A 26,412-nucleotide genomic window follows, 5' to 3' on the forward strand; every position below is an offset into this window, starting at 1 on the left:
ATGGGTAAGAATTTTTGCAACCTTCTAAGTGAGTGTAGACTGAAAAATATAATACGAATGCAGCAACAAATTCACCCATTAAGACTTTGTGTCCCGAAGTCGTGTAAACACGTGATTATAAAACCACGCGTTGTGTCCCGGTCCCGTGTTTTCACGTGGTTTACCAGCTGTCTAAAAAAGTGCATTTATTGACATCTAGTGAATTTTATTAGTACTTTTTCACTCCTGGTAAATTACGTAAAAACACGGGACTGGGACACAACGTGTGGTTATTATAATCACGTGTTTACACGGCTCCGGGATACAAAGTACAAAAAAGGAGTGAGATCCTGTATATCTGCGAACATTTCAATGTGGCTTTCAATAAAGACCAATGTTGGCAAAACTATCATACAAAAATGTTTCGAATACACTTTTAAGAAACCCTTCACAAAGCAGGAAATTTCACAAAAATGAGCCGGGCACAGGGTAAATTCTACGTGTATTCGGCCGGTACTTAAAGTGTTAATTGTGCCCTGACCTTGTACAATCAAATATATACTTTCAACATCGACATTTTATAAGACTCTGCAACATCGTTTAAAAATAAAATTCGAAAAAAATAATATTTTAAACTGTAATTATTATCCTCACCTATATATTTTTTATAATACTCTCTCACTCGTATACACACATATACACCCTCCCACCCACCCTCTCTCACTTTCACACACACACACCCTGTTTTGAGATACCTAGTAACAAATTTAGGCTCTAATTGTTATACAACCAATAATGTCATTTTATACCTAAGCATTAGTCTCTCTGACTGTTGTTTTGATATATTTGTTGTGTTGTATTATGTTGCCTTCATAAAATATATGAAATAAAAAAAATACACTACAGTATGTTCATACTGAACTAATGTACAGCACTTGTCACTACGCTTAACATGTAAAAACGTTGCCTTTCCATTTAATTAATTAAAACCTTTTTTCTTAAAAAAAAATTTTTTCTCCCATTTTCAACAAAGATACAGTAATTTATCAAAATAGACCCCCTTTCCGGAAAAAAATAAACCGTCCGAATTGGGTCCAGTCCCAATTGATTCGGATAATAATAGTTCTACTGTACATAATCACAATTTTTTTCGACAAAAACCAAAGTTTATCCTGAAGATGGCTTCTATAATTGTAGATGAAACGTCGGAACGAATTCATTTAAATTAAAAATATAAGTAGCCGCGAAAACCTACGCACCTGTGAAGATAATGATTGGGTTGTGGTCCTGTGGCTAGTGTCTCGGACTCACGGACCAAAGGTCTGTGGTTCGAATCCCACTTTACCCCAACTTGATTCCATTTTCTAATAGTGAGTTATTTACAACTCGTTGAAAATTGCCCTCAAAATTAAATATTTGGGTAAATCATAAAAACGCAAATATTTTTTTGTTAAAAAAAAAAAAAAAAAAAATTTAACTGATGATTTTTTGCATAAGGGTAAGATAACCAATCATACGCTTGTGGTTTTAGTCAGTATGATTTGACTGTGAAATATTATTGTCTAAAATATCAACTATGTCAAGAGTCGAACTAAAGAACTTTTGCATGGTAAGCATTGGACTGATATGTTTTTTCCCCCTTAACATGATTATTTAATGTTACCGACTAAACGTTTCCTCATTGTGAGAAAATTTGAGGTTACCTTTTTAAATTCAAATATGTGGTGACATTACTTTTCGTTCCACATTTAAATGCGTTTTTTCCTTTCTTATTTTGATGAAAAAGAAGGTTGTTACATATCTTGCCTCTTTTATTCAGAGCCGCACAGAGTTGAGAGCTTCTGTCAGCGGGGTGGCTGACGCCATTAGAAATGTTCAGGAGAGAAACGGTTTAATATTTTTTTTTTTAACCGTTTATAACACATTTTAATAATATTCTTATATTTTTTTAAACATATTAAGAAAATTACTTAATTATGAAAGTAAAAAATAGGTTTAATTTTTAAAAGATTTCAATTAAAATTTCTTGCAACACGGAGGGGAATCATTTTTGAGAAGGAAGTGGAAAGTCTAGCCATTTACATTTACATTTATGACTCGTCATTGTCTGGTTTAGGTGGCTACTTTACACACTGTATTACATTCACCATTCTGCCTATGTTTAAACATTGACATTTCCTCAACTCTTCCATCTGTTAGTTTTTTGAAGTTCAGAACTTAAGAAAAATTTAAACCAGCCAGTGACAGGTCATGAGCCCTGTAAATGCCTGAACATGCACATTCCCTTCTCAATTTTTTTTTGCTCTTCATTGCAACAAATTAAGATTGTAATAATACCATGCGAAGGAAATCCAGCATGTCTACAAACATTTTGACATACACAAAACATTGATGATTAATGTAACCGGTAAAAAAAGAAGCATAAAAATTGAAAAATTGTTCCCTAGTAGGTGAAATGGTTACATCAGGTAGAAGAGTTGAAGAAAGATAAATTTTTAAACATAGGCAGAACGGTAAATGTTACACAGTATCTAAAGTGGCTACTGAAATTAATCAATGATAGGTTATAAGCCTTGTAAATGCTTAGACTTCCACATTCCCTTTTTATAAAAGTTTTCTCTTTCTGTTGCAACAAATTTAGTTGTGTAGATTACTTTTATTTTAGAGTTATACTCGTTCATCGCGCGTTGACCAAGTTTATGGTTTCTACCTCATTCGTGAAAAATATTTTTTGACATTTACAAAAAATATGTTTTCACTTAAGCCGCTATTTTCTTGGTCCTGTCAACTGTCCGCGCCTGAGAAGATGTGTTGGACCGATTCTTCTAGGGAAATAGCCCGAATCGTGAAATATGTGGCACCATAGGTTCGATCGTGTTCCCTCTCTTCCCTGGACATCTGGGTGCACCTTTATCGGCCTTTGTGTGCCTCGATACAAGGAACGGGCAGCGGAGGGCTGGAAGATGTCAATTTATTATTTTTATCGTAAGGGTAGCGGGCCGGGGGGTCGGCGGCGGCGGCCATGAGCACCGCCGACTGTTTCAATTTAAAAATAAATTAGACATATCGTTGTCTAACTAAAATATTTATTTCGTAGAATATCAAGAAATCATGGACTTAGAATATGTACATATATGATTTGATATGTTTAAATGTTATTAAATATTTGTAGATAACCACTTACCGGCTTTTCTATGTGTACCGGTTCCGAACGATTGGTTTTATCACGACACCAATCAAACTAACATGCAAAACCCACTATACACCTTCACCATAGTTGTCTTTCAAAATTACACAACCAACATGCCGATTTGAAGCCACATGCTTTTAATATGCTACCCTTACATGCACTGACTATAGTTTATGAAAAAAACTTAACGTTGTCGGAGAAATAATTGATAAAAAGGGGAGGGAATGAGGAGAGAGTCGCGAGTTTAATAGGCATGGGTGACCATTACATTGAAACATAGTATAATGGGCTGTTTGATAATTTATTAAAGGGACATATTTTTAAAGCATTCCTAATTTGAAATATTTCCACATTATTTACTTTTGATCCTTTATTATTTGCAGGTAAGATTTGAACTCCTGTATCTTTATTGAAGTCATAATTTAAGTTGAATAGTTAAATCGGAGAAATTGTTGTGAAGACACGTCATGTGTTATTTAACACGAATATTGAAATTCTTATATGTTCTTCCAACATTAGCTGAAGGACACGAATTGCATTTTAATTGGTTATCACCTGAATCATTAAATAAACTATTTTTATCTGAGTATTAAGTAATAATTTATATATTTTGCTTCTCATATGAGAAAGCAGGTTCGATATTATTTCCTAAAACTTTGAAATAGAAAAGTCGGTTAGTGGTTGCATACAAATATTTAATAATTTTAAATTAATAATAACATTTAGCAAAATCTTATACCACAGAGTTAAAAATTTAAATAATTATAATATGTTATATATATCTTATTTTTTAAATAATGAAGTCATATTTTACTATATTAGGCCTAAATTACTTTTTTTTTTCTATTAATTTTTAAGAAAAGTTTATGAAAGTGTATATATTTATGTTCAACTTTCGTTTTTAAATATTTGTGTTTTAAAATATATTGCCTTTTGCTTAATGTAATACGACGTTTCAGCGTTTGCAGATTAATTTTAAGAACAGTCTTTACAGTGTGAAATCGGTTAAATGTTTTTTTTTATGGTGTAAAATAAATGTTTTTTTAAAAATTTTATATAAACCGCAATTTGGTTAACCTGTGTTACTGTATTTATTTTTAAAACATGTTGTAAATAGAAATGTGTCATATTTATTTTATTTGTGCAGAAAAAAATTAAAAGACATGTTCCATTTACATTAATCGTATATATGTAACATATGATGATAGGTTTTTTCATTTTATTGAATTTTAACAGATTAACCTCATCCTAAATAACTATATATATCGTGAACATAAAAAGATAACTGGCAAAGTATTTTAATTTTATTTTGAGAAGCTTTCACTTAATTTTGGTACTAAATTTTATCTTTAACTAAAGAAAAACAAGTTTCCTTTTATCATTAAGTTTGTTTACAAAATTGGTAATTGTTTATTGATCAAGTTAGTCCATGAACATTTTGAGGCTTTACTGACAGAATGGATTAAGTCATTAAAACAAGTTCCGAGATAATAGCATTTATAGCGTTTTTATTCTTTCAACTTTATAGCATTATTTTTCCCACATTTTTCTTTTATTTTCTTTATTTTTGAAGCGTTGAAAGAGATTTTTTTTTCTAGGAATTCCCTTGAATTTAAAATCAACATTTTGCACCTATACTAAAAAATATTTGAAAGAAATATAGATTGTTGACATAACGAATTCTGTCTTCGATTTGTTACAAGAAACATTGACAAAATCAAAATACTTCCATACTAACACAATGCATTGCTAATGACTGATTTAAACTGTGAGAAACTCGATAAACTTGACGACTTCCGAATACTTTGCATAAGATATATTTTTGGTTTTAGGAAACGTGACCATATTTCTGCCTATCGTAGGCAACTGAAATGGCTGAAAATTAGATAGCGGAGAGACTATCAATCCATCTCTGGAGTGATAGTGTCTCCAGAGATGGAGTTTTCTGTTCACTGTACTTCATAGTCCTAACGCACCTATATACCTCTGTGAAAAATTTCAACGCTTATCGGTTCATGGTCTACCTCTTCTTTCTAATACTCAAAGCACCCTCTTAATACCAATCCACAGTTTCTCTTTCTTTATGGTGTCCATATACTCATATGGTATCCATGCGGCTCGACTGTGTAATCATCTCCCATCCACTATCAAAGATGTGACTACAGTATCTCTGTTTAAATCACATCTCCTTTCTTTTTCTTAATCTTTCTTCTTTTCCTATTACCTCTTTATTTGTTTTTCCCATTGAATAATAGGATTGATTTTAGGTCATTAAGCTTTTTTATTTTTATTTTCCATTGAAGATGATTTGTAACTTGAATTATATGGATAAAACGTTTATTTTATTAACTGGTTCGAAGAAATTGCCATTTAATAATAAGTCCACTAATGTACTATTAAAATTATGCATATAAAGTTACTGAAAAAAGAAACTTTGGATCAAAAGTGTACTAAATACCAAAACTATTAGTTTGTGTCTATGCAGAAACTTTAATCGTGATTTGCCAACAAACAAGAATTCTGACTTGACCAGTTTTCCTTGTATATTCATGATATATGAATTGAGTAAAAAGACAGTTTATTCTAATTTTTTCCCTTTTCTATCCTTCCTCATAAATCCATTCTACCATTTCTTAAATTCTTCCGCTCTTTACTTCTTTCTACGCCCTTCATTTTCTGCATCTCTAAGCTTTTTCTCTCTTTTTAAATGAATGTTTGTGGTTTCATGTTAAACTTGAGTGACTCATCTTTAACCATCAATAAATCAAGAATATCTGAATTTACGAATCAATATTTTTTTAAAAGTAAAACAAATTAAGTGATAATTTGGATATTCAGCTCCATATTTTTAAAAATAAGAGTTGAAAGAATTTATGAAATTTGTTTAAACAAAGCAATGGGTTAATGAAACAGCGTGAAAAATGTTTTTTTGAATTTAAATTTTCAATTTATTTTTCGTACCATCATCATCATTTCCTTTCCACAATTAATGGTGCATAAGGCACTGCATTAGTACACCAATCGCAGCGTATCTTGATCTTTTTTTGTCACATTAAGATAAGATATTTTTCATATAGGTGTCATAAAATTTCCTGCTAACACCAATCAATTATACTTTTACGATTAAATGCCGAAAATTATCAATTTATTGTCGATCTGTTTGAACTTCTAAATATTCTACAATTTTATAAAAGCGTTTTCTAAATAACTTGTGTTTAGCTTTTTTTGTAATGACTTATTGTAAGCCAGTAGATGCCTAAACTTTCTTTTTGCCTTCTATAAAATGTAATTTATCTCCATTTAAATATTTTTTAATTTTCATCAACTCCCTGAGGAGTGAATATCTTGTCGGTACTTATTTAAAAACATTTAATGTTATTTTAAACAGTGTTTATCCATAACAATATTTTCAGGCGTAGCCTAGAATATGAAATAATTCAGTCAGATAAACAACAATAAAGGTTTCAGCTCTTTAACTTCACTAAAATCAACAAATGGTAGAATAGAAGAAATATGGATGTTCAAACAAAGGCAAAATAGTGAATGTTACAAAGTGCGTAAAGTGCCCACTTAAACCAGCCAATGACAGGTCATAAGCCCTGTAAATGCCTAGACTTCCATATTCCCTTATTTAAGGTATTCTCCATCCCTGTTGTAATTTGTTAATCTTAGTATTTTTCCATTTGGTTTTCCTTATATCGTTTGTTCGATGTAAATTTTATAAATGTGTTCGAGAAAGCACATATTTGGATCACCTTACTCTCTTTATATTTAGGTTTCAGCACATCCGATGTTGGAACATACGAGTATAAACCCTAATAGCTGTAACTATCCACTAAACCGGGGTTCTCACTAAGTTTTAAGAACCGTCGCCGTCGTGTTCAATTTACGCATAACAGCTATTCTCCCCTCCGGGATTCTCAAATTGCCCAATCCTAGATCACTCCTACGATTACAATAAAACGATACGAGATTTCAAAGATTAATGTTAATATTGTAAATAGGATTCATCAAAGAGTCATCTCGCAGAGCAGGCTTTCGATTCCAATTAACCGATAAGATATTGAATGAAATTCGTCGATATTGTAAATTGTATGCAGGATTATACAAATAGCACAATCGCAACGATGACGATTATTATTTTTATTTATGTTTTAAATTTGAAACGTTTGGTTTTAGTCTTTAATAATACGTATTTTGAACATTTAACCTAAAATCACTTTAAATTCACTAATAATTTATCACAAGAATTGATGAATACAGCATAGATTTTAGAATGCAGAAGTATACATTTATATGTATATTTTCAATACGTTATATTTTAGAAGTTAATTTACTAAAATTCTTTTTCCTGCAAATAAATTAGGTTTTTTTATGCACTAGTGTTGCATTTATGCACTCTAATATAATAAGAGAAATTATGTTTTTTGGAAATTTTGCCACATTACATACTGTATTCACACAAAATTCTTCATATGGATATATTTTAGATTTTATAATATCGAGTGTTAACATAAGTTGTGTCCGTTTTTATACATCTACATCATTAAATATAAACATAAATACGCAGTGTTTAAAACGGTCTGAACATTTTGTTAATTATCTCTGCTGATTAAGTATATTGTTAAGTGTCCTCGGCACGGGTAACCCCAGAGAGGTCACATTATTTTTATTTTTAAATATAATTTATAGTAGAAAAAATATGAACAAATAAATAAATCGTTAAAATTACAATCGTGTTTTTTGTGAAATTGTTGACCATGAAACGATAAAAGATTTAACGACATTCGTTGATATTGTAAGTATTGCGAAATAGCTCTATTGCAATTGATGCTCTTGATTACAATGAAATGTCAAAATTTGTTTATTTTTTATGTATAAAAAATATACAATCAAAACGTCTACATTTGAAGGCTTAAGACCTGATGTTTTGTTGTCATCAATTTGTGATATTCACTAAAAGTATGTTGTTATATATATCACAGTACCTAATGGATATTTTATGTGAATTAACATAGCTGAAACCAAATAAGTTGAGATTTTGATTAATTTTGGTAATTTTTTTTCCTGTTTTTGTGCAAAGACACGAGTATTAGTAATATTTATCCAATAAATGCTATTTAAATAAAATAAAAATATTACGAATATCAAGTTAAGTTTATCGATTAATACCGGTTAATTTAGTGGCGTCTTATAATTCTGATCAAACCCATTGACCATCTTCAGGTATTTTCCTTTACGTATATTCATTGAGGGTCGCGGGATACAGCTAGATATCTTGTTTTTTTATGATTACTGGTTTATCTTTTATTTTTAAGGGTTTATGGGATTATCGTGTTATGTTATGTAATATCGTAGGGATTGGTATCCCAATATACTTAATAATCTAAGAAAGCTAAATAGATACTATGGGTAGTATATGCAGGTACTTAAGTATATTTTAAATGCATGTTTCTACAACCTTAGGCGGTTACTGACCAAAAACTCTGGCAATGCATTTTTTTACATCTTCAAATTTATTTCAACAGAGAGGGAAAAAGCTTTTGAGAAGGGAATATGGAAGTCTGTTGAAATAAATTTGAATACGAACAACTCCCTAGGGAGGAAATCCAGCCAGTCTGAAAGCATTTGGACATAATCAAACATTATTTTTTACATCTTGTTAACTTTTACCTTAAATATTAAGTTTTTTTTCTTTTTATTAAATCACTCTGTATGTAAATATACAGTTTATATACAAATAAGGGCAGGAATTTTGCCTTTTGGCAATTTATTTCTACCTACCCAAACTTTTTGATTTGAGGAAAAAATAAGTAGTATGTAGGTGTATGGACATTAGAGTGGGCTGATGATGTATGAAGTTTTTTCATTTTTGTAGACATCAAAGTGAAAGCGGTCTAAAATGTTGCCTTTTGGATTATTTGGAATGCTAAAAATATCAAAAAAAATATTCCATACTACTTTTGGTCCTCAACCGAGGTTTGAAGATGAAAACTGTCTAAATATTTTGTTAATTTTCTGTATTGATTAAATTATTTTTTTGTTAGTAAAGATATAACGTAATCACATTACAAATTATAACATATTTTAGAACTACCGAAGTGCAAAAAATTTACCCTTTGCGGAACTGATTCCGTTTAGCGCCTGGCTAATATTGACGAAAACAATGGCTCATTAAAATAATGCTCCCCATTTATTACCAAACGAAGTGCATCTCACGCCCTTAGATGCTTATTTAATAAGGTTTAATGAACATTAAAAAAATGATTGGACTGATATTCTTACATACAAAATGACAGCCGGTTTATTGCAAAAAATTGACCTTTTCAAAAACTTCAAGCTCCGCTTGAGGTCCAAAAGTAGGATTAAATACTTTTTAAAATATTTTTTGCATTCCGAGTAATCCAAAAGGCAACTTTTTAGACCGCTTTTATTTCAAAATTCGGAAGAAAAAAAATATTGGCCTACCCTAATGGACATACTGCAGATATATTATTTTAATTATAAAACAAAACATTATTATATTTTTGTCTGAGAAATATAAACTAACTTAATCTTCATTTTACCATGAAGGTAGGAGGAAGTAAAAGTGGGAAGGAAAGGAGAAGGAGAAATGAAAAACTCAAATATTCAGATAGTAACATTTCAATCGTGATTTAAATGTGAATATAGGATGGGCGTCTCTGACATTAGTGGGTAAATTCTGCAACAACCAAGCAGCTACTATTGTAAAAGAGGAAGAAAAAAAATTGAGTGGTGAATGGGTATTGAAAGGGTTCTCTCGTCACTAGAACGCAGAGATAACCGTGCTGTGATAAAGTTTGGAAGTTCTCTCTCAGATAAACAGGAGAAGTGGGATTCAAAAAAATATTGAGAATTAGTGATATAATGTGAATGTTTCTTCTATACCTGGTACTGAAATAGTGTAGTTGCGTGCGGTATTTGTTTGTGGTAACATTTGCGTAGATTTAAAATTATAATATAATAGTTCTGACATGGTGTTGTAAAGAAGCAATAGTATTATTTGCGGCATTAGAACTAGATCGGAACGCTTAATTCGCCATTGTTTTTGCTTTCGTACTGTTTCATACGCACGAACATCAAACGCCCATTTTGCATAACTAAATCACATTCATTCTTACAAATACTATATTAATGCGCATGTTTAAAATGACGTTACAAGCAAACTACATATCAACTCATGCCCTAGGACTGCACATATATTTTTTTCTCCTCTAACGCACGATTTACCGCTCGGAAGCATAGCATATCTCGGTCAAGCCACGGTTTTCCCAAATCTATTATTTTTTATACAAATTTATGGTGAAAGCCCGTGAAAAACAAAATATGCACGGTAACGATTAGCGCACGCGTTGTATGATGAGATAAGAAGATCGTCTTCTAGAGCCGATTTCGCTTGATATATTTTCGCTAGTATTGAATCAAATATACATATAATGTTGATTAGATACGTATCATGCTATTATAATGAAAATAAATGTTTATTAGACGCAATCTTACAACAACAAAAATACCTAATTGGAATCCATTACAGGATATAAACAATAAGCTAGTGCATAAAATAACTTTAGCACTAATTGCATTTCTTTGCTTTGGAGTTCATTTTTTAAATTAATATCTGCGTTTTAAGGGTGCTATATTTTTCTGATTAACTAGTTATTTGTTTAACGACAATATTTTGAGTTTGTCCAAATTTTTGTAGAGAAGGACTGGATTCAACTCCTTGGGAAGCTGTTTATATTAACATATTACAACAGAGATAAAGAACATTTAAGAAAAGGTAATATAGAAGTCTAGGCATCTACAGGGCTTATGACCTGTCAAAGGCTGGTTTAAGTGGCCACTTTACACACTGTGTAACATTCACCATTCTGCCTATATTTAAACATCTATATTCCTTCAATTCTTTCATCTGTTGATGTTTGTGAAGTTAAAGAGCTGAAACCTTTATTTATGCGGGTGAGATTCATCTAATTGAATTATTTCACCTACATACTAGGCAACGCCTGAAAATGTTATTTTTTCAATTTCTATACTTCTTCATGGACCAGATAATTTATCAACAATATTTTGAGTTTGTCCAAATTTTTGTAGACAAGGACTGGATTCAACTCCTTGGGGAGCTGTTTATATTAACATATTACAACAGAGATGAAGAACATTTAAGAAAAGGTAATATAGAAGTCTAGGCATCTACAGGTTATCTTGACAAACATCAACAGATGAAAGAATTGAAGGAATATAGATGTTCAAATATAGGCAGAGTGGTGAATGTTACACAGTTTGTAAAGTGGCCACTCAAACCAGCCATTGACAGGTCATAAGCCCTGTAGATGCCTAGACTTCTGTATGACTTTTTCTTAAATGTTCTTCATCTCTGTTGTAATAAGTTATTTGTTTCATCAATTTATTGTTACTTAATTTGAATTGTTTTATAAATTATTCTTTCACGGTGTTCTAGTGATTATATAAGATCCAAACATATATCAAAAGATATAGATGCAAAATATATGAAGTGCATTTATTGGGCAATTGCAAAATGCAGAAAAATATTCAGTTAGAGCATGCTCAGTAAAATTGCTGTTATAAAGTCAGTTTTAAGGAATGTCATTTTCATTTCAAAAATAGTGGAAACATTTTGAAATAATGAATGCTAAAAGAATCTTAATGGAATAACCTTTTTACATTCTCATTGTCTTCCATTAAAAGTTTTAGGGCTTTGTGGTGTGGTGGTTAGTGCATTTGACTACCATGCGCGATGAGGTCAAGGTTGGTCACATTGTGTACTGATCATATATTTAAAAAAGCGGAATACTTTGTAATCATATTGGCAATGTACATAAACTAATAAAGAAGTTCAATGCGATGGTAAATTGAATGTGAAAAATGTTTTTTTACGTTCTGTAAAAATTGGATCATTTAATTATAAGGCGAAGTTTCCCGAAAATGTGTGAAAAAATTAATAAAAATAGTTTTAATTAATGTTTGGAAACATAGGTTAATAACTAATTACCGACTTTTTATGTCTACCGGTTTCGAGACGTACCCGTCTTTTTGTCGGGACACTCGCTTCATGAGCAAATCAAAATACACTTTCATTGGCGAATATCAGTACGTGTGTGTAAAGTGGCAACTCAAACCAGCCAATGACAGGTAATAAGCCCTATAAATGCCTCAAGTTCCTTATTCCTTTTTCTAGCATTTTCACTGTCTCTGTTGAAATATTTTATACAGTAAATATTTTGTATCAAAATATGTGAAGCCTGATAATCAATTCTGCTATTTAATTTGAAATGAATTACTCGTATGTCAACAAAAACTTAATTATTAAGTAAGAAATAATAACAATTGGAGACCCGCATGGTGTAATGACTACGACGCTTGCCTCACGTACGGGTGGTTGTGGGTACGATTTGATTTTTAAAAAAAGTGAATATCCTCAAGTCTGTATGTTTTTTTCTGTAATCCACCACTGTAATGAGGAAATTCAATGTTGAAAAAAAAATGTTAATAGGCTATCAAGTTAAGCCAAATATTAAAAAAAAATTCTTATGTTCCGTATTATCATTACCTACTTTGATTTTTTATGTTTTGAAATTTTGAAATTACTCCACCAATGACATCACAAGTTCTCGTCGGAGAGTTCTGCAGTGGTATTCTGATCACTCTCGACACCCACGAGATGATCTCGACTTTCGGACGAGAATATAACGTGGTGTAATTTAGGGATTTTTATTTTTTGAACGCGGTTAAACTTGGTTTTCTATATGGCAATTCTGATGATTACATGTCAAATTACGTAAATGAATTCGAACACATAAAACCAAAAATAATGATTTTCAATAGAAACATTATTGTGACCTTAAGAATGACCCAAAATACTTAATTATGTTGAATTTACCAAACCTCAATCGTTATTTCTCGTTATTTAGACGGTTTTATAATTGACGTTTCATAGTTCGATATCTACCCGCAAGAGCGTGAGTGTCGAAAATGAGAAAATATACTCGTGCGCATGCGTCACTGACGAGATGAATATACCTATTACAAAATATAACGCTTTTGCTATCCTGATGAAAATTTATAACGTTTGCCATGTGGGGTATTTATTTTTTCTTCACGTCAAACTGTACTTTTTATATTGCAACAATGCAAAACATAAACAAACATACAGTGACAGTTCAACTACTTTTGTAAATGATAAGTATGCCCCGGATCTACATGTCCTTAGGGATTTTGTTTATTTTTATAGAACCTCTGTGAAATACCTACTGTACTCTATAGAAACTTGCATACGAACCACAGCGTCCCTAAATGTACATCTTGCGCGACAACAGGAATCATCATTTGAAGGTATGTTCATCTAATTCGGTATTTTAATCAAACTTATATATTGTGTACGGTTTAAACCTACCTTACGAGTTTTTTCTCAAGTTAATCATTATAATATTTATAAATTGTAAAAGTTTAAGAATAAGCTAGTGTTAGTAAAAAATAAACAAACCACCAAGCCGTTTTCCCCGTGACAGCCAGAGGATATACAACACACATGCGTTTGCAGTCATACAAAATCTCATGCATGTGTGCTGATTTTTCCAACTTTTGAAGTAATACCATACCATCAGTGGTACTGCAATACCGCTACTGCGAACTGTTAGTTTTAATTGTTGATATTCGTAATGTAAATAATTATTATGTATGTAAATACTTATCGTTTCAGCGGTATTTTTGTTTGGTTAAAATCGCAAGTAATATATTAACAGCTTTTATGTTCCCCTTTAAATTTTTTTTGATATAATTGGCTTCCCGCCCACTAGGCAGCCTGGCTGCCGCAGTCAAAATTTTGCACAGCCAGTTAAAGCAGCCAGCCTGACGGCCAGTCCAAATAAAATGGATGTGGAAGATGTTTTTGTTTACATTTTATCTCGTAAGAAACGCAAACCAAAAAGAAGATATTGAATTCATCCTTTACTTGAAAGGGTTCATTTCAAAATTATTTTATGGATCTTTTGTATCGAAAGTCATTGCAAATTCGTTTCATAAAATACTTCTGGCTGCTACGACAAGTGCGCGGAGACTGAGGCAGTCACATACATTTGGCACGTCAAACGCGTTCTAATGGCTGCCGCAGCCAGGAATTCTTGGCTGCCTAGTGCGCGGTATCTAATAAGCCGTCATATGTAGTATTAGCTGCCGCAGCTAGGCTGCCTAGTGGGAGGGGAGCCTTACAAAGTATTGCCGTACCGCCCGTACCACTGATGAGATCCTTCTCAAACAATTTGTTGGGCTCGGTCATGCCATCTCTTTCTTGGTCTTCTTTGTTCATTAGTCTTCCTCATAATTAATATTTATTATAATAGTGGTTTAGTGGTGGTATTTCAATTTTATTTATTCATATATATGTACATTACAAAATAGAACATCTTAATTCACACATATAGAAATAATGAAAATAAAAAGGTAAAATTAGGTATTTATAAAAATACCTAAGGTACACAGGTATACATAATATCCAGAAAATAATATGTTAAAAAAGTAAGAGAATCTTGTAACGACAAACTCCCTCAGAGACGTGAAAAATTACAAATGTTTATTAAGAAACAATGAAAGACAATTGGACATGCATACACATAAGATATTTAATTTTGCTAAACCCATCACCCTTTATAATAGCTCACAGCATGTGTTATAAAAAGGATACAATATTATTAAGGTTATTGTAATATAATATAATTTATGTTATGAATAGTGGTGTTTAAATATACCTTTGTACTAAAACAAATATTATATCAATATTAATAATAATAGTAGTAAATAGTAAGCTCTATAAATGTCTAGACTTTTAATATTATCTTCTAAAAAAAAACTCATTCTCTTTTAGAACATCTGTAAATAATTTAACCTTTATAAGTGTATTTTTTCAGATTATATTAAACCAGTAAAGCGGATCCTTCGAAGGAATGATATCGATTGGCTCTTTAAATTTATGCTGTAATGGAATATATGGATATCAAACTATAGGATATATTCGTCATCTGCTTGGAGGTGGGACACGTTGTTTATTAAGTAATTCAAGTTTTTTTGCACTCTTGAAAATTCTCATTTTAAATTGTAATTTACTAAAAAATGAAAGATAAGTGGTACTTAAATTCACAAATCTGAAATAATCAGTAGCAAGATTCGTCGCTACACCTTTATGACTGATATCTTTATTATAAAGATAAATCTAAATAAAAAAGGATACAATACTTCAGTTATTATTATATAAATTGTAATATATATATTTTTATAGTTAAGATACCAGTCTGGGTATTAAAGATGTTGTAAAAACAATGAAATATCACTACCTACACAGTTATTATACATTTGTATATTTAAATATCAATCATAATTTATTTCTATATTAAACTATTTATTAGATTTGCTTTAAATAATACCCAATTTGTTATTCTTTCAAATGTTTTTTTATTACCAAACAGATTAAGAGCCAAAGTACATAAGAATTTTTTAAAAATAAAGTAAGTACTATTAAAATATCTTGTATTAGTTTAAAATTCATATTATATTAAATATTTTCTCTACAGCTCACGTTGGCATGTCCTAACAAAAGGAAATTTGTCACTATATGGAAAATACAAAGTTATACCATTACATATGACATCGCTTATATCATTTTGAATATTTAGAATTAATCAGCTTACACATATTTGAATTGCAATATCATAATCACAATACCTACAGACAACTTTAAAAATATTACCTTTACTGCATAATAATTTGCTCTGAGAAATAAAACATATAAATCACAAAATATAGCCTTCAAAGTTTTCTTTTTAAAAGGTTTAACAATATGCAGAATAATTAAGGTGTTTGATTTTTGCGTGTACTGATGAACTTTAGTGCAACATACAAAAATATGTATATTGGCAGGTTTATTGCAATACCTGATGAATAACTTCCAACTAACCTAAATAAGATATATTTTACTATTTTAAGTGCTTATTTTAGTATGTCATGTAATTAAAAATGTATTGTAAATTATATAATTTTTTGTTTTTTTATTTTTAGCAAAGAGGAAAGATCAAATGTTGCAATTTGGTGTCAATTTTTAACACCTTTATGATCATCTGAGAAAATGGGAGTAAATATGTGGCAGAGCAGAAAAGCGGACTACAGAAATGAGTCTACAACAACTACATCAAACACTCAAACCTTTTCTCACAAATGTAGAGCATTAGCTAAATTCTAGTTAGTTTTTTGTAGTTTTTTATTATTATTTTATACCTAAAAACTTATAAACTACAGTGCAAGTACTGTTATTGAAAAAATATATTGGTGTTTTAGTTTCCTTTTCACACGTAATTAAAATATAGTCATATCTCACACATAATTATTTAAACACATATTTCAAATATAAGGAACCTTAACGTGATCACTTTCACCGGGAGAAATAAGGGCTCTGGCCAAGAATTGTATTTACTTTAGTTTTAGTTAGTTTTACAAAAACAGTACATTTGAAATTATTTTTATTTATATTACCTTTTGTTACAAGAAAATGTATTCTCACATCCTCTCAACGCGTTTGCTTATCATGCAAGAGGTCTCAGGTTCAGTTCCTGACATGGTAGACATGAAATATTTATTTTAAAAGGTGATTTTACAGTACAATATTTCATAGTCCCTTGACTGGCACCCTAAGCGTACGATTGATCATATTTTCTTTAAGTAACAAAAATATCAAGATACGCTGCGATTGGTGTACCAATGCAGTGCCCTATGCAATTAGGTGCGGAATTGAAATGATGATGATGATTACCTACATTTATTTATTCTACGGTATAAAAATTCACTATATATTTATGTATTTTTTTAAAAGAGATTTGTGTTCTTATGATTTACTTAAAGATTTAATTTTGAGGGCCATTTTTGACGAGTTGTAAATAACTCTCTATTAGAAAATAGGAATCAAGTTGGGATGGAATGGGATTCTAACCACGGACCTTTGAACCGTGAGTCCATGACGATAGTCATAGGACCACAACCCGATTTAACTCAATTGATTCACAGTTTACATATTAATGTACTGATTTTTTTTAGGCTGTTGCCGTGTTATGCCATAATAATAAGCACAGGGGAAAAAATCTAGTGAAATTAAAATAACAATATTATAGTCCAAAATAAATTTAAATACACATAAAAATTATAAAAAGTTACAAAAATTAAATTTAGTCGATTAAAAAAAAGTTTATTTTTTTTACTTTATTAATTATTTCTGCATGTTGTGTTCACATTTAATTCATGAAAAATTTCTAAACATAACAAATTGTGATATTATACCAATTTATTGTATTGTTCATTATTTGTAAGCCATAAAAAATAAAATAAAAACAATCTCAAATGTTAATATGCATATTCAACATATCATTTAAAAAATAATAATACAGACTTTATGGTTATGGTACCATAGTGAAAATAAATAAAACAATGTTATGAGTACGTCCAAATACTTGCGGACTGGCTGGATTTCCTCCCTAGGGAGAAATAATTTAATAAAATTCAATTTGTTGCAACAGAGAGGGAAAACATTTTTGAGAAGGGAATATGGAAGTCTAGGCATTTACAGAGCTTATGACCTGTCATTCATATCATCCGGCTAAAATCACCTACTAGGCAACACCTAAAGAAACAATCTTCCAATTCTTATACTTCTTCTTTTACCAGTTAGTTAATTCAACAATGTTTCTAGTATGTCCAAATTTTGCGGACTGGCTGGATTTCCTACCTAGGGAGTTATTATTCCAATCTAAATTTGTTGCTGGATGGATGAATCTCACCCACATGATAAAGGTTTCAGCTCTTTTACTTCACAAAAGTCAACAGATGGAAGAGTTGAGGAAATTTGGATGTTTAAACACAATAAGTAAAGTGGCCGCTTAAACCAGCCAATGACAGGTCGTAAGCCCTGTAAATGCCTATACTTCCATATTCTCTTCTCAAAAATGTTTTCCCTCTCTGTTGCAACAAATTTAGAATAAATTGATTAAATATATTTTGCTCTATTATTCCTTTATGGCAACCAACAATGAACTCAAATTCTGGGAAACATAATATTGCATACCCTTTGTCCGTGTCCAAGCTGACAAAGGAAACAGTTCTGTTTGAAAAATGAAAGCAGAACCCAGGACGAGCGTTTTCGGCTTTACGGCAACTCTTATGTAAATTCTGGAAAAGGAAATTGGGTAGAGATATGTCTGCCTCATAGGGTAGTAGTCGGAGCGTTTGCCGACCGTGCTTGAGGTCCCAAGTTCGATTCCTGGCAGGATCAACAGAAAATATTTATTCTTAACGTTCACTGCAATGTTTCAGTCCCTGGAATAGCACCTGAAGTGTAAGATTGATCACCTTACCTTCATGTAACCGATGATGAAATATGCTGCATTTGATGCGCCAATGCAGTGCCCTATGCACCACATGGTGCGGATAGGGAAATTATGAGATACCTTACACAACCTTAATGAAAATAATTAGTGACTTTATTTTTTAGTTTGACACCTTTTAATAATTGAGAATGTCAGAACAATAAGTATATTTCAACGATATGGGATCAAACAAACAGATCTTGCACTGGTTCATTTTGTACTTACACATTCAGAGATTGTGACAGCAAATCTGAAATAAGGATTTAAAATTTATATGCATTTTGATTTGATATTTAAACCTTACAGCTTCAATTATAATTTGAGCAAAAAATGTTCTTGCACGTAATGATTCATTATGTTATCAGTGTACAGACATATAATTACAGTATTACTAACCATTAGAGCGACATCTTGTCCCAAGCATTGAAATACAGTAGACTTTCGCACATAATTGGTTCCTAAAAATGTGTGCGAATGTTGAATGTTCGAAAGTCGAGGGATGTAAAAAAATATGTATTTTTTAATTAAGTTAATGAGGTGTTTAAGTGCTTTCAGGTGATTCTTTATGAATTTTTCAAGAGTTAGTTAAATACTTCCATATTTTTTGTTTTCTTGATAAAGAGTTCTATATAATAACATGCTGTATTTAATTTTCAAAATAGATAAGGCTTCATTCATATTTTTTACTGTCAAAGACAATTTTATCAGCTTTTTCCTTACATTAACTGTGTATTTCATTTACCAGTTGTTGCAATTAAGCAGTCATTTGACAGAAGTTCTAAGTGATATTCAATTAACTCGTTAACATCTTCATTGTTGAAGTCCTATACTATATCATCTGTGATAGTTTCCAGAGTTTCTTCAAAATTCATCATTTGCGGGCATAATTGTTTACAGGAACCTTTCATTTTTTCCTTTTTTATTTCAGCCCACAAGTATCCAATATTGCTTATTGCGTTCCATATATTATAATTCTACTGAAATTGTCTTAATGTAGGCACACCTTCCCTGTCAGTTTCCTTAATGACCTGATTCATTATTTTCCTCATAACATATTATCTTAACATAGTTATCACTAGTTAACCGAGGGAGCACCTGCATGGAAGCGAAGAATGTTTGCATTATTGATAAAAATCTGTAAAAAACATAATTTATTTAAATGTCTGAAATAGTGAATTACGCAAAAGTAGAAAGTACAAAAGCCGACGGCCGCCTGTATGTCTTTGGGAATACTAAACAATAAATCAATGCATCGTCTTGTCATTCAATTAGCTTCAATATGGCAATCTTTAGGAACCTTTATAGCATGATTAAGATGCATTAAATGTGTATCCCGAGTTCCCTTTGATAATGTATGTATATATAAATTAATAATTAATGTAAATTAGAAACGAATTTAGTGTTGAAATATAATCGACACCGACTGACATACTCGAACTGTGCCAGATCTAGATCGAGGAAAAAAGACCTCAAATCGATCTGACTAATATTTTGACAATATATTACGTGTTTAAATTGATTAAATGTATTAATTGCGAGTACTTACCTGTATTAACTCCGTTATTTTTGACAAAGACTAAAAATGTCCCGACAAATTAAAAAAAACTTACGAACCTCCAATTTATGAGCACAAATGGATTTGTCGTAATTTGAATAATGGCGTCTTTTGAGTTTTTACAGATGACGCAATATATGTAATTGCCAATTTAGTAGCTCACAATAAAAAATAAAGATACATTTTTAAAAACAAAACATCTCGCGGGTCGCATGTTTGACGTTTGCCAGATTTACAAGGTTAGTTTATTTGTGTGCTGTGCGCATGCGTGGTTTTAACGATACCTATTACGAGATTCGTTCAGGATACCAAAATGATTTTAACGAGGTAGAGAGGCCCACGAGAGTGGTTCAGAATACCACCCCTGGTGACTTTAAAGTATAGCCCGCTAGCGTAAAAATACTCTAATACTCGTATGCAGAGACAAACCTTAAGGTGAGGAAGGTACATTCTATTGTCTTCACCTTCGGGTTATTCTCTGCATTTGAAATCAACTTATCAACGCTCTAATTGATTGGTTGATTTTATTGTATTACTTTATACATTTTATCATATTACGTTTATTTTATGTACTCATACCCCGTTCTTAGCTAGGCAATTACATTTCAATACATAATTTAATTTACAAGTTAAAAAAAGAACACACAAATAAAATATACATTTACTAGTATATACATATTGATATATACACATATATAAACATACATATATACATATACATACGGACACACATACATACAAATACACACTTACATATAATCATGCGCATACACATACATACATAAAATATTGAAAATGTCATTATTATATGCAAAACTTCATGATTATCTTTTTTTTTTCATTATTCTTTATTTTTATTTTCAACATCCAGTAAGAATTTCTAATTCACGGCATCAATTAATCTCTATGACTACCTATGACCAATGATTCAAAAGAACTTTCAAACTTTTTTTAAAAATACATTTTTGGGAAATTCCGCCGTACAATTATATGCTCCAATTTTCACCGCTTGTAAGAAAACATTTTTAAATCCAATTTTACGTAGCACAGAACATCTTCGTTGGATCTTCTGGCCTTTTGTTTTATCAAAATAAATAAATAATTTTGTTTCTACTTGATGTCAGTACATTTTAAAAATTATAAATAATTTCGAATATAAATCATTGGCAACTTGCGTATTGAATGTTTTCACTGTATTTATTGTGTAAAGCAGCTAAGACTTGCTGAAAAACCAGTGACTAATAGTTTCACCCAATTTTTATTTACCTTTTTTATTCTTGTTTCAGCTCGAAGATTCCTTATAAGCCACCCCAGCAGCCAAATAAACCTGAGTACTGCCACAAGTCCCGCAGTTGGGGGTGCCTGGCCTAGTATATTTAATCTGGCAACCAAGGCGCGTATAGAAGCCAATGCAACATGCGGGGAAAATGGCAGAGAAGAATTTTGCAAAGATCACAATACCCCAAGGTAGGGAGATAAAAAATAAAATAAAGTTTTATTCACTAAGCGCCGTCATAATAAATACATCCATCTTAAGGGTGCTTATAATTTAGTCTTTCTTGAAGTAAAATGCGAGTTACTCATATATACGAGAACATATTTCATGTGACAGTGAGTTATACTCAGTGTTTCAGAGCCAGACGGTGAAACTTCAAAGGAACATTCCTCACCGTAAACTTTTTTTAAATCCTTTTTTTTAAAACTTTTTTAATGAAAAAAAATAATTACTATATTTTTATTTATTTATTTATTTTATAGAAATATAGAGTCAACGGTGATTAAATTATATTATAAGGATAAGGTTGACCGACAGACCAGCGAAGTTTCTAAATAATAATCATACATATTATGTATAATATGTAAATATTCAATTATGGTACATTCTTAAATGTGCGCATATATGAATATATATAAATATGTAAGAGGGTTTGTTTGTTTGTATTTGTCTGAGAAGTGTTCAGGTGTGTGTTAGCGTGTGTATCATTTTAAAGCAAGTGGGAGTGTATCGCAGCCGGATAGAATAAGTAGTAATTAAATAGTAATTGTTATTTCAAAAATTTGGGAATGGATACAATCCTTCATTTCTCAAACAAGCATCTTTTCCACAAAATCCTACCCTCCCCTACCTAGCCGCTTCCCTATTCGTATCGCTTCATTGGTCAAGTACGTTTTTAATCAAATGAATATATTTAAAAAATTGATTTTCCGATGAAAATATTAGAATTTTTTGCCGTATGGCCCTGAAAATCGTGTTTGTTTAAAAACTAAATCAATAAGAATAAAGGATACTTTTGAAATTATACTATGTATAAACTAGTATTGGATAACAACAATAATATTGGATAAACTAGCTCAAACTTAAATTATCAACCCTGTTTGCAGTTTGCTTAAACATTAAAAAAAAAATCTTCTTCCTCGCTATGTGATATGTTCTCCAGAAGGTTGCTCCTCCCAGCTGTCCATAAATCTTTTGTGTTGTCTTACGCGAGTACAAGTCGCGTAAGGCTGATTATGAAGTGCAATATAAGGGAGTCTGGTGAAGTCTTTTCTTTGGACATGATTGTACCAGTTCTTTTTTAGCTGTTTACTTCTTCTTACAAGTTCTCATCCTCACATATTCCTCTTATTTTGGTGTTCTTCACACGATTTTTCAGAATTTCGCTTACTATTATGCTTTAGTATCTTCACCTCGGAAATCCTCACGACTGTGTGTGCCCAACGAACACCATAACATGTCATATAAATAAATATTTGTATTCGTATAATTTACCCAAATATATATTGTAATTATTTAAAGAGCTGTAAATTATGTATTATTAGAAAAAGGGATGCAAGTTATGATCAAGCGGGGTTTAAACCTTTGACCTGTGATCCGTGATGATCGTGACTCCACGACATTATCCGCGGGACCACGACCCGGTTTATGCATATCAATTTAATCTTTTTAATTTATTTGTAATTTTTAAAAACCCTTCAGGGTAATATAAACATGTTAAATAAGGTCTAGTTATGTCTCGTCGAGTTAGTATTATCAGCAAGGGCATGATGTTAATTTTAAATTTGTCTACAATATATATTTTTTAATAAATAAGTCATTGTAGTGTTTAAGTTACATTATGTTAAGTACTTGGGTTTGGAAGTGGATAAAAAAATTAGCGTGGACAAAATATACTAATGCAGTTATAAAAAACTGGGTCCAATTATAGGAATAATGAGAAGAACAGAAATCTTTGATAAAAGTACAAAATTAATGATTTACAATGCTTTTATTCTTCCACACTTGGTGCGTGGATTAATAATATGGTTGCAATGTTGTAAACAAATGCAAGAATCAATACAAAAAACAATGAATATAGCACTTAAAGATATATTTAATTTTAATAAATATACTAGAACCACAGATTTATATAGAATAACAAAAATTATCAATCTAGAGGCATTAATCTACACAGAAAAAATAAAAATGATATTTAATATTAAAAATTATAAAATAAAGACTGTTAAATTTTATTTTTACTACAACACACATAAAATAAATACAAGAGCGTCAAATAATTCGACTTGCGAACAACCTAGGACTAACAGAAAAAGAAACAGTTTTGTGTATATAGCAATCAATTTTTACAATTCACTTTCTAATGATCTAAAAAATATACAAAACATATACGTACTTAAAAAACACCTAAATAAAACAGTTCTTACAGCTCGTTTGATATGTGATGTTATTTTATCGAATTTTTATTTTAACTATTGTGTTATTATATATAATATCCCCTCATACCAGCACTTTTGCTGATTGGGAATGTTTCGTACAAATAAAATATGTAATGTTATGTCATACGTAAAGTTAAAAAAACCTTGTATTTTGTCATAAATAAATAAATCTAAAAAAAAAAGTTCACTGTACAGTATTTTTGACTGTCCAGCAATTGTCTATACTTTTTTAATGTGGCAGTGTTGTTGCTAGGTATATATTTATGTATGTCAGCATTTTTGGTCAATGTGATATCATCAAAAATATCGATACCCTTAAAACTCTCTTCTGTTGCCTAGTTCGCCCGCACCTAGAGTATTCCTCTGTTATCTGGTCTCCATATTATGATGTTCACATCAAGAATATTGAATCAGGTCAACATCGGTTTTTGCAAAAGATAGGCTGGAGGTTGGGTTTATCCAGAGACCTATATACATATCATGAGTTAGAAACTACCTTGAATATATCTTCTCTTCAAGACCGTCGAAATAAATCCAACCTTATAGTCCTATTTAAAATTCTCAACTCACTCTTTGATGCGCCTAAACTACTGAGATCTATAAAATTAAATATCCCAACTAGAAACCTCAGACAAAACTTACTCTTTTATTCCGATAACCATAGAACTAACTATGGTTTTCATTTCCTTATGCCCAGAATTCTTAGGTCTGCCAACAAACATACCAGTCTAGATTTCTTTGATAAAAAGTTGTCTTCTTTCAAACGATCACTGAATCAAATTCAATTATAAACACCTCTCCACTCTCCAAAGCAATTCTGGATTTAATGTTTGCTCTCTTAATTTTCGACAAGTATTTTATGTCAAATTGGCATGTTTTTTCATACAGTTCAGTCATAAGGGTCAATAAGGGTAAGTTGTTTATTAATTAATCGTACAAATTATAAGCGGGTTGTGGCCCAGTGGTCGTGGACTCATGGATCAGGGATTCAATATTCAAACTCAGCTGGGCCTCAACTTTATTCCCATTTCATAATATACTACTGAAAATGGTTTTAAAATGAGAATATTTGTATTAATCATCGCAAACGAGTGGAGGCGTATAAAAAAAAAAAAAAAAAAAACATATAAACGCTAATATTTCTGAAAAAATAAAGTATAAAAATAAAGCGATGATTTAACATAATGACAGAAAATATTTTCTTCTTTAAAAGGTTCTTCATATGTGTTAAAATATCTGTCAAGCTTGATTAACTCTCCAAATGGTTGAATCGAGTACCCGTTTGCAAATGTTTAGATGTATTATTAATAAATTGTTTTTTTAGGGGTCGCTCAGCTCATTGCGGAGTATGTGACGCTCACAGTCCAGATCCGAACAAGAGGCATCCGGTGCAGTACGCCATTGATGGGAATAATAATCACTGGTGGCAGAGTCCTACTCTGGCTGAAGGAGAAGACTTCCAATACGTTACTATAACCCTGGACTTAGGGCAGGTGAGTTGATACTGCCTTAATAACTTGAAGATGTTAAGTGTTGTAAACATGTACACTGATTACAGTGAAATCATTGCCTTTACTCACGCAAAACCGCTTTAAAAATTGTCTTACTAACGATTTATTTCAAAATTTGAACAATTAATTGTCAAAAATAGAGTTAGGTCATATCTTTCTTTTCAATTATACGCGCATAAACCGCGGTTATTATTAATGTTTTCTGTATGGCCTTTGTCGTACCCTTTGCTAGGAGTTTGGCGTTTTGTACACTCGTAAATGGCTTGTGTCGTATGTTGCTATATTTACCAACATATTTGAAATAATTTAAAAAAGAAGTTTGTCTTTGTAAACTCTTAATTTCGATAGAACGATTTAAGCAAAATTTTATAAAAAAGGAAACATTTGTTGCAAATATTTTGATTTTTGGGGCCATTTTCCACGAGTTGTAAATAACTCACTAATTGGAAATGGGAATCAAGTTGGGGTAGACTGGTGTAGAGTGGGGTATGAGTCTCGGACCTCTGATCCGTGAGTCCGCAACACTAGCTACGGGACCACAACCCGATTAACAATGTTAATATCGGCCGTCGAATGGCGTTCAAATTTTGCTAAAAACATACTGTAGAAATGAAATATTTACAGACAATAAATTCTTCTAAAACAAATTTACATATATTTCCATAAAAAAACGCTACGAAATAATTATTTTTACCCTTTGAAAAAATTATTATTAAAGGCCTAATTTCACGTCGAATTAAAAAGAAACAAAAAATATATTATTCAAAATGCTAGTGTTCCTTCTTAAAAACAAAAATATAAGATAATGTTATCACATTTCTTTTGTTCAATTTACTATCATCAAATAATTCGATTAAATTTTACTTAAATACCAAGTCCTTATATGATAAATATACCAAAGTTTTGTCTAAATTTGAAAAGGCGTAATCTGCAGATCAAAAAGTAATTATTTTTGGCTATATAAAACTTCCAATTAATTTTTTTTACAAGAAACACCTTTGAATTTATTTTTTTTATTTAATG

General features: G+C 31.1%; 1 protein-coding gene and 1 long non-coding RNA gene across 2 annotated transcripts in view; both read left to right on the forward strand.

Annotated features, from left to right (window-relative positions):
• Positions 1-26,412, forward strand: part of wb (wing blister) — a 484,046-nt gene that overhangs the window by 118,940 nt on the left and 338,694 nt on the right. The window contains exons 2-3 of the mRNA XM_088242593.1: positions 21,451-21,631; positions 25,203-25,371. Of these exons, the coding sequence (XP_088098719.1) occupies positions 21,451-21,631; positions 25,203-25,371 (350 nt within the window). The remainder of the gene's footprint in view (positions 1-21,450; positions 21,632-25,202; positions 25,372-26,412) is intronic.
• Positions 12,988-16,518, forward strand: LOC148284118 (uncharacterized). The gene is made up of 3 exons (XR_015825395.1): positions 12,988-13,543; positions 15,115-15,235; positions 16,259-16,518. It is a non-coding gene; the product is annotated as an uncharacterized LOC148284118 (long non-coding RNA).

The sequence above is a fragment of the Micrasema longulum genome, unplaced genomic scaffold (assembly GCF_059751315.1).
Source record: "Micrasema longulum isolate JH-2025_06_02 unplaced genomic scaffold, ASM5975131v1 h1tg000147l, whole genome shotgun sequence".
Taxonomy (NCBI): Eukaryota; Metazoa; Arthropoda; class Insecta; order Trichoptera; family Brachycentridae; genus Micrasema; species Micrasema longulum.